General features: G+C 41.7%; 1 protein-coding gene across 1 annotated transcript in view; it reads right to left on the reverse strand.

Moving 5' to 3' along the window:
* Positions 1-2,912: 2,912 nt before the first annotated feature.
* The window catches only part of GALNT12 (polypeptide N-acetylgalactosaminyltransferase 12), a 53,030-nt gene continuing 42,473 nt past the window's right edge, over positions 2,913-13,469 (reverse strand). Inside the window, exons 9-10 of the mRNA XM_083824032.1 lie at positions 11,520-11,675; positions 2,913-8,783 (exon numbers count right to left, since the gene is read on the reverse strand). Of these exons, the coding sequence (XP_083680158.1) occupies positions 8,646-8,783; positions 11,520-11,675 (294 nt within the window). The 3' untranslated portion in view covers positions 2,913-8,645. The remainder of the gene's footprint in view (positions 8,784-11,519; positions 11,676-13,469) is intronic.

Raw genomic sequence — 13,469 nt, forward strand, 5'->3', positions numbered from 1 at the left:
TGCCTCCCGGCTGCTCTTTCTCACCCCCCCCCCAAAAAAAAAAAAAAAAAATAGCCGCCTTCTCCGCTCCGGGAGGAGTAATGGCACCTCTCAGGCGCGGGGGGGGGGGGGGGGGGGTGTCACTGCACACCTCCCTCCTCCCCAAGGAGAAAATAAATAAAAAAAAAAAAGATGAGGATGCTCCGGCAGAAAACACCAAAGGGGAAAAAGCCCCCCCCCCCCCAAAACGCCAGAGGAGGAGGAGGAAGGAGGGGAGCGGTGCCGAGCCGGGGCGGGGGGGTTAATGCCGCATTCCCGGGGGGCAGAGGGACGGGATGCGGGGCCGGACCCCCCCGCCCCAAACACGGGGAAAACGGGGTGCGGGGGCAGAGCAAAGCGCCCCCGGGGCGGGGACCTGGCCGCGGTCGCGAGTGGGAACGGGGAGGGGGCTCCGCGGCCGCTGCCCACCCGCGGGGGTGCGGGGTGAGGGCGCAGCCCCCGGGCCCCCCCCCAGCTTTCCCCGCCGCAGCCCCCCCAGCACACAAACGCGCTCCCACCCCGGCTTGGCACCTCCGCTGGCACACGCACGCACACACACACACACACACACAGAGCCCGGGCCATGGCAACTCTGCAGCACGCTGGGGAGCTGGGCGTTTTGAAAAAAAAAAAAAAAATCGGATTTTTTTTTAATTGTTATTATTATTTTTTATATTACTGTTTTTTTTTCTCCCCGCAGAATTCACCGTTTCCCAGAGCCTGGCTCCGTCTGTGTCTGTTTTCCTGCACCTGCAGCTTGCGGCTGCCAGCAACGCACAGAAGAAACGTGAGGTTCCCGAGGGGATAGAGGGCTGCCACAGCCCCGCGTGGGGGTCAGGAGCCCCCTGCACCCAACGAGCCCCTCCACGCACCGCCTCCAAGGCCTGCGGGGCACTCCCATGCCGCCCACCCCTGCCCGTGTCCTGCCAGGGCCCTCAGCGGCCCTGCTCTGGTTTGCAGCCTGCTGAGAAGACCGTGGGCCTAAATCCTGTGCTTGTAACCCTGTAACGTGCCCGGCCCTGTGGCCCTTCCCTCGGGATGCTGCCCAACGGCAGTAACTGAAAGGCATTGGTCCTAAAGGGTCTGCCACCTCTCCCAATACGTTATTTCAGTCATTAACACGCACACCAGATTCATTAATAACCTTATTCCAGGTTCCAAGCACCGGCTCTCATCGTGCCCGTATCAAATCAAGGGGACATAGCATCACTGATCGTCCCTCACACCCATAAGCTAAGCTTAATAACTGCACCTCACTTTTTTACTGAATTTCACCTCAGGAATTGCCCTTGGAAGCACTTCCAAAGCACCTCTGCCTTTTCTGCTCCACGTAGGCACAGCTGCCTGCACTGGGCCACCCGTGGCAGCCTCGACCCTGTGGGAAGCAGCCCCCAGAGGCAGGAGAGCCAAGCTGTCCTCCGGGGCTGCCTCCCTCTGGAGCCATCCACGGCCCATTGCTGAACCCTTTCTGCCAAAAAGCACACGCTACTCTTTTGCTCCCATGTGGCTGACCTGGCGTTGCGATAAAGCCAAATGTGCACTCGTTATTTGTACATGTGGCCTGCCCCCAATTTGTCACCTGCAAACTTACAGTAAGCTGCCTCCTTCTAGAAAACCGGTTATCACAACACCAACAGCTCTTCCGAGGATCCCAACAGGAGCAGAGGCCATATTGATTTTGCATAATATTATTTTTAGTCAGAATTTCATATGCTAAACAACATTTCGCCATTCTCAGCCGTATCTGCAATAGGTCCTGAGTTTGTTCATCAAAACCCATTTCACGTAAAACCATTCCTCACTGCTTGTATCCCCGCATCATTCTGTGATTTTCTCTAGTTCTTGGCCACGAGGGCTACAGCTACTTGGATCACTTTGGTTATCATTCTGCAATATTGGCACTCTGTTAACACACGCGCTCGCACTGTGTCTGGAACGCCATCAGCTTTCTGAGTTTTATTTCAAAATCAATCTCCTAGTTATAGGGAACTCAGCCTTTTTGTAAGAGAGCTCGAGTCCAAGCTATATGGTACAACAGAATTAATACCTTGGATATTAGCAGCAGCTGCTCAACATCCGTCTGGGTTACTGATGCAGCAGCAAAGGACTCTTTATTATTTTGGGAATCGGATGCATCTCCTAGCTTCTCTCCATCCACAGGCCACAAACAGCACAGAGTGTGGCAGCCTGAGCCCAGCTGCTGGTGGTGCCCATGTGGGCATGGGGAAACCAGATGCTGGGGACGCAGGTCAAAGAAACGCACCTGGGAAGTGCTGCCTTGCTCAGTTAATGCATACCATGGAGCACGAAACCAGCTCTAAAAGCAGGCCTGGAAAGCCAGGACTTACCTGTTTGTTGGGAAACTCAAGGCAAACCTTTCAGGGGCACTCTCCGATGATGCCTTCCCCCTTTCCGGACACTCAGCAGGAGATCCTGCCCCACCCTGGGATGACCACCTGCACACACATTTCTGTTTTGTACACCACCACCTTTGGTCAAACAAGTCCTAGCTCCTGCACCTGAACTGCATAAGTCTGGGTATTGCTGGGTGTCATTTGTACCAACCAAAGCTAAGCATCAAGTTAGAGCATCAAATAAGGTGGTACTTCTGACATTGATGTCTTTGTTGCTGTCTTCTGTCAGTAAAACAGGGATGCTCATGCTTCATGGCATGAAGATAGAGTAATAAATGTTCAGGAAGCACTAAGACACTGCAACATTCAAGTTTCATGTTGAAAAATGCTGAGAAAATAACCTTTATTTTTCAGGCAGGGGACTTAATATAGAGAAGTAAATAAAGCCATACATTGAACAATGAGGATTAAGCCAAATAAGCCTCTTCAAATCCTTCCTGTATACTCAGCGAGGCATTGAAAAGACAGTTTCTTGTATTAAAAAAAAAAAAAGGAAACAATGCAAGAAACAGTTTATGATCATGTAATTAGAGACAATACTGTAACGTAGATGCAGTTAAGCTATGTTTAGCTTAACAAAGAACTTCATTTCTGACACTTTCGAAGACTGCATTTGCAATCCCATCATCATTTTTCATATAATACGCATATAAGTTTAAATATGATATATATAGAGAGAGTTATCTTTTGTAAATCCTCATCTTTCCTGCTATCAGCACTCAGAATTTTGTCCTTTCATACTATCCTTTGCTTATGCATAACAGACAACCAGGTAGTACCTCATTTTAACTAAAAGGCCCAAAGGAGAATTGCACCAAACCTATTTTTAAAAATTATGTCAGACATATCCTCCTGCCCAGCTATCTATTTTTTTTTCCCCTAGACATCCCCAGAATGTTTTGCTACAATAAAATCGGTGAAGTGCATTCCCTAGGATGGAATCCTCTAAAGCAGCACAAGTTGTTTATATGCAATGCAAAAATGCTTTCTATTTTTATTTGGTGGTCTACACCACACACCCTCTGTATCTGCTTATTCCTTTTTGGCTAAAATATCAGGTTGTAAGAACTGTAAACCTGTCTCTCTTTGCCTGAAAAACAAATGCAATTTTCTTCTTTGGCATGTTACCCAGTCACTTCAGCATTTTGGTCATGTGAGCCCTTCAACTACATGCCAGTAAACAACAGTTCTGTCAAATACCTTCATGCTAATGATAATTTCCATTTTTTTTCCAGTCATTACCAAGCCTTCTCACGGAGTATGCAGAGTTAACAGTTTTTGTTCTTTATGTATTCCCTAGATCTGCTCATCACACAGCACCCAATTCACGCATTTCAGGTCCAAATATCTGCACTGCTATTACTCCCTCGATCGCTTTCTTTTCAGCTGCATATTAAATCCCTTCAGAGGATGCATAAGTTCAAGAAACCCAGAAGACTTTTTCCCTTGCCACCAAGAAATTGCCTCTGCTGCAAGTCCTCCCCCACGCCAGGAGATGGCCCAACGCTGCAGACAACACGTCTCACCACCCATCAGACCACTGACTCACTCCCCGTGTCTTACATCTTCTTTCCTCTTGCTTGTGGAGTTAGGAAAAAAACACAGAGAAGGTCCTGAACTGGTTTAGTCTCCAGCCCCCTTTGGAAATCCTGGAAGCCTTTACAAGTCTGTCGCCTACAGCCACGTCAGTCCTGCCAGCGCTGACGAGGATTGGTGTAACCAGGCTTTGCCTCTTCATATAAATGTCAGTGAGTAATGGATTGGAAAAATAGCCTGAAAACTGTTGATCTAGGCATAGCAATTTTAGTACCACATGCACATACGCAATTGTTTTCCTATGTAAATGAGAAGTGGAAGAATACTGCAATGCTCTAATTCAAACTCCAGTGGTTGGAGCCAAGCACTAGCAACCTGGCAGAACCACGGGAGCTCCGCTGTCCATCTCTTCTCCCTCCCAAGGGCTTCTCCACTTACATCTGCTAACTTGCTAGCACAGTCATGAGTTTGCCTTCCTTGTGAGCTTCTATAGTGTTCTCACACACTGCCGAAAAATCCTACAGTTTTAACTGTATACAGACAGCCGTGCGATCCTAACCCTACCATCTCTCTAGACATCTTGATTGCTGTCATTCCGTCAAGGTATCAGAACAAAGCTCAACTTCAAATTAATCTGCCAAGACAGCCAAATGAAATTAGAACATCAGATTTTGAATTGCCAGCAGTATCGCTGCGTATCTGCTAGTGTTTCCAGACGTAGGAAACACGAGCACGATTCCATCAGTGTTACCAACAGGAATTTCTCCGTCAAATAGATCTTTTCACTTCCTATAAATATAGCAAAAATTGAACACAGTTCTAAGTCTTTGTTTCAGCAGAGCTAGCAAGAAATACTGCTCCCAATCCATGTTGACCTATGTGCATACAATGACAACTGCTGTTCCAGAGTGATTGTGCAAGCTGCAACAATCCTCCATCATAAAGGTTCAGCCAATACTGTGCATACAGAGGTTTTAGTGGTTTATTTTATTTCTTAGAAAGAAGGTTTATGTCCTGTCTTTTCTTGAAGGAAAAAATCCATTAAGGTCTTGGCCATGTCAAAGACCCTCAATACTTAAATGAAGGGAGAACTACAGAAGAATAAAAGAAAAAAAAATAAAAATTCAAAACAAACAAACAAAATACCAGCAAAAATACTTGCCTGAAGAGTTCAAAGACGTATAATAAAGAATTGGGTATCAGAGTGCATTTTTTTTTTTTAATTTGATACAGGAATACAAAGACATAAGTTTTTTTTTTTTTTTTTTTTTTTTAAAGACAATACCTAAATTCCCCCAAAACAGCCAGTTCAATCAGCAGTTACTACCCCAAATTCTCATCTTGAGGATAATATCGCCAGGTATTTTGTTCTAAGTATTAAAAAAATCTTTGCATATTTATATTCCTCTCACAAGGTGTATCTAGAACAGAATATTGGGAAAGTATTTTGCACAGTTCGGTTTTGTGAAATACTTCTGGTTTAATCTTTTGTGCCTCCACTGTGCCAAATATGACCCATCTCTAGGGATGTTCAAGGAACACCAGAAAAAAAAGTAAGGGAAGAAACCTGGGAGAACACAACATCAAGCTGATCCCTTATATCCAAAAAATGGCAGTAAACTTCAGAGAGGTTGTATTTACCGCTAGACAATGAAGGAGTTAAAATCCATTTGGAAGACAGATTTCTGTGTATCAATCTTCAAATCGTATACAGCAAACCGTGTGCTGGGATGATACATTCTTGGCATACCATTGTTAGCCCATCTCTATTTTTCATTTAAAAAAAAAAATTTTTGAACAACCTAATAGCACAAAATGAAAGAATAACCCTTGAGATTTCCCTGCTTGCAGTGCCAGTATCACATTATTTTAATATAAGTTTATCAATAAGCTTGACTTGCATGATTTGCTTTTATGGATGCTTCACAATGTTAGTGGCAAAGAGGAAAAAAAAAAAGTGTGTCTTAAAACATAAAAGATGAGTACTAAGAAATGGGGGAAGTACTGGTTGATGTTTTGGACAATGTGGAAACTCCTCATCTCTCTTTTTCAAAAAAGAGTCCTAGGAGGCCAGAACCAGATGGAGTGTGAATTTGTGACTAAGTCCTCCAATTTTTCTGGTTCTCTGAGGCATCCAGCCCCTTCTTTACTGAGAAGCCCAAAGTCTACAGTGCGTTCCTCAGCAGATGGCCACAACCTCCTGCAGGAGGAAGTTTGAAAATGTGCATTGTGAATCAGACACTTGATCGATTCCTTCATCATCCAAACCTGAAGCCAGACATTAATACAATTCCTTTAAGTTGACAAGAAGGAAAGTATGAAGGAAAAAAGTGTGAAGTAGGTGGACTAAAGGCCCAATGACATACATGGAACAAGCTGGTGATATTACTACATTCAGTGACTGCTTTTGAACTAAACATAAGCATGTTTGTCTAGCAAATATTCAACCCAGGCTAGTGGGTTTGCTGGTGCAGGAGAAAACAGCTCAATTGTATATAACTAGAAGCCCAGAACATCAGTACTTCCCTCCAAAAAAAAAAAAATGCAGAGCAGCAAGATGTACAGAAAACAATTTCCAATTACTAAATTTCATTTGCATATGAACACCTGCTGATAAAATCTGGAAGTCTCAAAACTAAGAAAACCTCATTGACCTTGAAGGTCAATGAGAGTTTTGTCTACAAGTGTAATTGCTGGGCTTTCATTAACTTATTAATGTAATGCAATCAACAGTCACGAAGGCAAAACAGAAATGAACAGAAAAACCTTGCTGTGTTGGTGGAGTTCTAACAGCCCTCTCATGCAGACACCCAGCTTTGATTTGTGGCTCCACAAACTGAACACAGTTGCTGCTAGCAGGTGAACAAAAGCATTAATGAGTTCAGTAATGGGAACTTGAGAGAGCATAAAATAAAGCTGTCTTCTACCAAGTGCTGCAGGGATCAGACCCTAAGAGATCAGAGAGAGGGTTAAAAGAAAACCACTGACCATATGAAAAAAAAATAGTTGTAAAGACAGTTGCCACTCTACAGAGTAACAAAATATTTTATTAGTTCTAACATCAATTTCATCAGTCCAACCCACAGAGATCTTTGAAGGTCTTCAAAAAACATTCCAGCTACAGGGTTTTAGACAGATCTTGGAAGAACCTCCACAGGCATCCTCTACAGGCAGAAACCCTCCCCCCACACCCTAATCATATAAATAGATATGCCAAAATGACATGAGCTTATGAAAATTCAAAGAAAGGTCTGTACATTTCATATAGAAAACAAGAACAAAGACCAATAATGGAAGAAATCTAAAACTAACCAGAACAGATGCCAAGACTTCTGGGGGAAAAAAGGTTGTAATCTTCATGCTTCTATGCATAAAACATACCTCCAGCTGACATAAGGACACCTTCCTCATGAGCTGAAACTCTTTTAATCAACACTTTAATGATAATAGTCAATGACCAAACATATAGCTATACTTACTCCTTGTCTGAATGGGTAAAGCAGACCCCACACACCACAGCTGAAAACATCTTGCACTGGTACAGAGTAAACCCTGTGTTTTCAATAAGACTGTGTGTGTTACCATAAACATGTTAACAGAAAAGGAGTTCCCAGACAAAATGCAAGATATATATGAAAGACTTTTTTTTTAATTAATAGCAGCTGCATATCCTATCAATTAGTTGTAAACCATTTTTCTGTATTTATCCATTCATTTTAAAGAGCCATTTAAACAATTACAATTTAATTAAAGATATTAATTTCTCAGATTTTTCTGTAATTTTAAGTTTGAAACAACCCCTTCATGTCAAAAGAATTATTGCTAGGTCTGATCTTGCAGGTTGTATGCATGCTGTATGTATGCAATCCACGTAATGTTAAAGTCAGTTGTGCAGTCTAGCTGCACAGCTAGATCCATTTATATCTAAACAGAGCATCACCTTTAAATGTTGTTGCCTTAATTAATAAAGATGAGAAAATCCCCATTTTACTCCAAAATCAGACTTAAGCATGATCAGAATCTAATCAAGTGCCATGAGCAACTGAAATTGTCACAACATTTAATGTATAGTATTGTCAAGCATGTGCAATATGTATGCATCTAAACTGTTATTTGTGCAAAGATATGCAGACCTTCTCAGCCTTCATGTGCAAACCCACAGTCTTCAGTGAGGGGTCTGTTGTAGCCACTCAGGGGCGGAATCTGGCCTACCTTTACCCTCTTGGTATTAAAAAGACAAGGAGAATTATTAACCAGCATCTGTTAAAAGGCACAACTGCAGAATGCTTTAGTAGAAAAATAAACATTTTAGTTACTGGCAGATAACATTAGTGCAATTATTTTGACTGCCTTACTTTCACACAGTAGATTAAAAAATATATTGTCACTTGTGAAAAATAATCTAAGACACTTCAAAAACAGTTATGTAGCTGCCAAATACAGGGAACCAAAGAGGAGCAGATTCTGTGGCATGATACAGCCACAGTACTTACTTCACGTAGCTCTCAATGTTTAGTGCCTTTTAATGCTCCACAAAACAAAATTCAATGCTTGTAAACTAATTACAGTTCTTTTCATACAAAAATATATCACTTATGTAATTTTCAAAAGGCTGACTATCTGCTGACTAGAAAGAGAACATTTTCATATTCAGCTATATACTAGATGACATCTGGATCAACTTCTTTCTTTGAAGAACCATTTTTGGTATTCTGAATCGGTACACGGTCGTAATACTGGTGCTGGATTACCATTGTAAGAGTTCGACTCTGCTTGTAAGCACTTCTGGGTTTGTACATGAAACAAAGTACCATCCTGCAAAAGAGAGAAATAATTTTTGCTTTTTGGGTCTTAAAAATTACAAACACATCATTGTATTTTAAAAGTAACAGAAAGCACTCATAATAAACATCACACATATCCTTCTCATGAGCTACGCAGTGAATCCAAAATGCCTAACTTGAGAACGTCTAAAACTTTATCAAAAGACCCCACTTTTAAACTTTATTTCTGTCTCGACATTTAAGTTTGTAAAGGATAAGCTTGCTCAGCTCCCTTTCATTCTCTTTTGTTACTGCATCAGAGTATAGGTGGAGAAAATCAAAGACAAAGAAATGCGTTACCTAAATTCACCAACTTACTGCACACTTTGCAAGTAAAATTCAAATGTCAGTTAGTTGTATATGCTGGATATATTTTTGGCAAAAAGAAAATTGCCCTTTCTTTAGAGGGTATATTTCTGGTGGAAAAGGCAAAAATTTCAAAGCGTACCTCTTCCCTGCTAATCTCTGTGCAGTCAGCTTGCTTTGCTTGAGGGGAGCACATCTGCCTCACTAGGTGTAAGGTCTGATTGGCCTCTACAGTCAGGTTCCCCAAAGAACGTTATTTAAGCCCTCAGGCCCTCCTATTATGGCGCTCTCTGAAAACATTTTATCTCCAGTTCATATAGCTCGCTCCTATCCGGGAGCACTGTCAACTAAGAGAGTCGCAAGAAGGCGGTGTACCCAACTTTGGAGAACAGCCGTTCTCTGAGGGCCTTTCTTGGCCCAGGTGACATCCCCACACCTATTTCCAAAGCCTCTGACAGCTTTGAAAGAAAAATGCCAACACCCTGCTTAGGAGTATAAGCCTGACTCCTCTGAAACGCTGCTGTTCAGGCAACAGGAATGTTGCACAAACGGCACCTTGCACCGCAGCCTCTGACGTCCAGTGGTGCGCGCTTGCTCACAGGTTTGCTCACAGGCTTAGCTGCTGAATGACTTTCCTGTTTCCATCTGTGATTAACTCAAATTTTTGAGTGGACTAATCTATATCTGCCTCACTCACTTTTGACTTGGTGCCAGGAAGAACTTAATTCTGGACAGGCAGCTGGGAAGGCTGTTCAAATCTTTGATTATGCTACATCTCTGTTACTTTTGTAAGGACAGCTTTGCTAGTGCCTGATGCTTCTCTACACAACACAAGAGAAATACAGTGCTGATGATACCTGGCCCTCTACTTGCCTTGAAACATGGGGAACAGTGATTTTGATCAAACGCAACAGAAGAACAGAAACCAGTGCAGAGAAGTAGATTCAAATCACACCCAAGAACAAAGTGGTCATGAGAAAAGATGATTTAGCATATGAAACTTAAGGAATTATTTTAAAAGTTAATGGCTAGGAATGCAGTGAAAACAGATGTATTCCAAGATTGTGTTTTCTTAGTCATTCCCTGACATGACTGAAGTTCACTCAAAATATGTCATCTCAGGGATTAACACATATGACCTTGAAAAACTTTATGAAGTCAGCATTAAAAATGAAACATCATTTCTCAAGCCAGCCTTTTAAATATTTTGGTTTACTCAGTCGTATCACTGTGAGCTGCAGCATAGACTAGATTCAGTGGACAGACAGTAGTTTTCACATTTTTCTTTAGAATTTACTCTGCCACCTATCACTGGTGGTATTATCTGGGCATGAATTTGTCAGCTGTGGACCCTGTAGAATTTAGATGCGTTATGTAGATACATTATGTAAATATACCATTTTGATATATTATTTGACCTTTTTCCTTAGCCGAATAATAACACCCCAGAAGCTGTCCAAGGCCATCATTTTTCATGCAATTTATTTTCTCTGAGGCATTCAGGAACTCCTTCAGAGATTAAAACCTACTAAACACGAGGTTTTCTAAGATCACATGTTATGTTTATTAATATACTCTGTACTTCTCAGTATTTCTCCTCTTTGGGAGTTGGCATTAAGATGGAAGAAAAGAAGTATAGATTTGCTGAGCCCCCACAGCCAGTAAAATGTGTTCTGTGTACAGACAGAAGGTTATCTTTCGATGGAGCATCAAGTTATACAACTTGCATCACATCACTCTGAGAAGCTCAAAGACTGGTGTTTGTGGGGAGGGTTCAAGACAGACTGTTTGCAGAAGAGAAGCAGCAGCTTCTCCAAAGCAGGGAAGTTTAAAGCAATGGTGATGTGAAGTATCAGGGATATATGGCAGTGAAAATACTGGAAAATAAAAGACGTCAATGAAAGGAGAGCAAAACTAGGCCATCCACGAGACTGGCTGGGGAAGGGGTACAGAAGCACTTCAGTTCTCAGGGAAAGGCAGTAGGAGGGGGATGTGAGAAAGAACCGAGCAGTCCGCTGAAAGCACTGGGAAGTACTGAAAGCACAGGACAAAGATATATGTCTCAACTTTCTTGATTCCTCTGGGGTTAAGGAAGGGTGCTTTCTTTCCTCATCCTTCTGCTCTTTTATGACTGGGATATTCTTTATCTGCATTCTGCTGCTACCCTGTTCTAAGTTTAGATATTAAAAGCCAAGACAGTCATAAATCTCTAGGAACAATACTCTATCTAAATACAAACCCACTCCAGACACAGCAGTATTTGTGGCCTGCATAATTTGTAGGCAGTAAAATAAAAAGAAAACAAACCAACCAACAAAACAAACAACAATTTTTATCCCATCCCCTCCCCCCAAAAATCAACAATTTTTCTTTCACTCCCTCCTCCCAGAAAACAAACCTAAAACCAAATGGGCACACTTACCTCTCTGAAAATAAACTTCTGGTTTTCAGGAATATCAGGAGTATTTTCTTGACACAAGTTCATTGTCAAATAGTCAGTCCCTGTGTCAACTGCTGCACAGGCTTCTGGCTGTCGGGTGTTGTAGCGTATTTCATTACGGGATGTGTACTCAAAAAACTACAAATGCAAGAGAAGAAACGGGGGTCAACAGTAATTTCGTATGTACGCAAGCGTTTATAAGGAGGACATACTAAGATACTATAATTAAGTTCACATATTAAAGGTGCTATTGTGGAGAGAAATTCTGCCAAAAATATTCAAGGAGCCTTCACTGCTGTTCTTTGCTTACTATTTTATAGAAAATCAATCTCACCACAGCACTGATTTACTCTGGTAGCACTTAAAACACAAGAAATGTTGAATAAATGCACCGGAAAACAGACACTCCAACTTTAAGTAACAACTTACAAACTTTGAGTGTAGTATTTTACTTTCACATTCTCACCCACCTTAAAAGTAGGACAGGAACCAGTTTATACCCTGACATTATACCTTCTTAATTCATCTGTCTCAAAAATAATGTTACTTTTAATTAAGGAGCTGCTCACTGGACAGTTCAAGTGCAGTTTGGTCAAGGTTCATTTCTGGTTACAAAGAACTCAGGATGCATGGTGATGAGCATTTTATTATATGACATTTTAAGATATTTGGAGCAAATCAGCTACAGATGCCTTTAAACACGAGAAGAACTTTAATAAAGCCAATTTATGGCCTTTGCTTATTGTACAATATTCTACAGAGATTTTCTGAACATGCCCTAAAACACTGGCTTCTGCAGCAATTATGGTTGAAACATTCTTTAAAATTTTTATATTTATCATGGACATTTGCCAAATTTTTGACTTCATTAAAGGGGATAGCAGAGTATGAGAGTTGTTTGTATTTAGCATGCTTGTAAATAATTCAGATGACTATAGTGCACGGATGTGTGTTTAGAACTGATTTAGATTATACTCAGTAGGCTAGACAAGAGGTTTATGCACATCAGAAAATTGCTTGTTACCAATAGTATAGCTGCATTAGTGGAAAGCAATAAAAGGATGAGGGGGAGAAGGGATCCTCTTTTGTTTTGCTTATCCCCTGGAGAAAGAGATTGTAAGGTGGTGTGAAGGGACTATATCAATTTAGAAACATATATACTTGAACTTATCACAGAACCATCCTTAATAACCAGAAGCTAATTAGCCTTTAAAGAGAAACTGGAAAGGCACTTTTCATGTAAATAGGACTATATGATTACCAAGTCTGCAAACATCCAGTTCCAGGTGCCAGAGCTCCGATGTAGACTAAACTGGTGGTATCCATTTCCAAGAAATCTCCTATGGAGGAATTTCTCTGCTGAGATGGCAGTTGCAGCTGTATGCAGGCAAATGCTGCCCACTGCTTGCAGAGCTTCGTGGCTGTCTTGCGGGGGTAGTAATGGAAGAGATCCCCCTGTGCTAACATTTTCACCATCATTCATTTGTAGCAAGCCACAAATAAAAATGTTTTGAAAAACAACTTCAAGCTTGAAATCTACCACCTGGCATTGCATCCAATGACTTCCCCTTGAAAAATATTATTCGGACCTACAGCCTAATGTAGGCTGCTTTATATTTGTTTTATGCCAAAAATGTGTCATCATTATCAAAAGTCAAATGTGGTAACATTGACCTGATGTTTTATTTTCTACCCCAAAAAGCATGGTTGCTCCCTATACTTTAAGCACTAGTTCACAAGTTTGGTATCTGATTAGCACATGAAGATCCTGATTCGTCAGGCACGACAATGAGCAACTGGCATTGAATATTAGTGAAAGCCTGCAAGCTGCTGATTATACCAGATACACCAAGAGTAGATAAAGCAGCTACTAGGGCAGAGCACTTCTTACTATTAACATCTTTCCTGAGTAACATCTCAAGGTCTTGCATC

Source organism: Anser anser (assembly GCF_964211835.1).
Source record: "Anser anser genome assembly, chromosome: 2".
In the NCBI taxonomy this organism is placed as follows: domain Eukaryota; kingdom Metazoa; phylum Chordata; class Aves; order Anseriformes; family Anatidae; genus Anser; species Anser anser.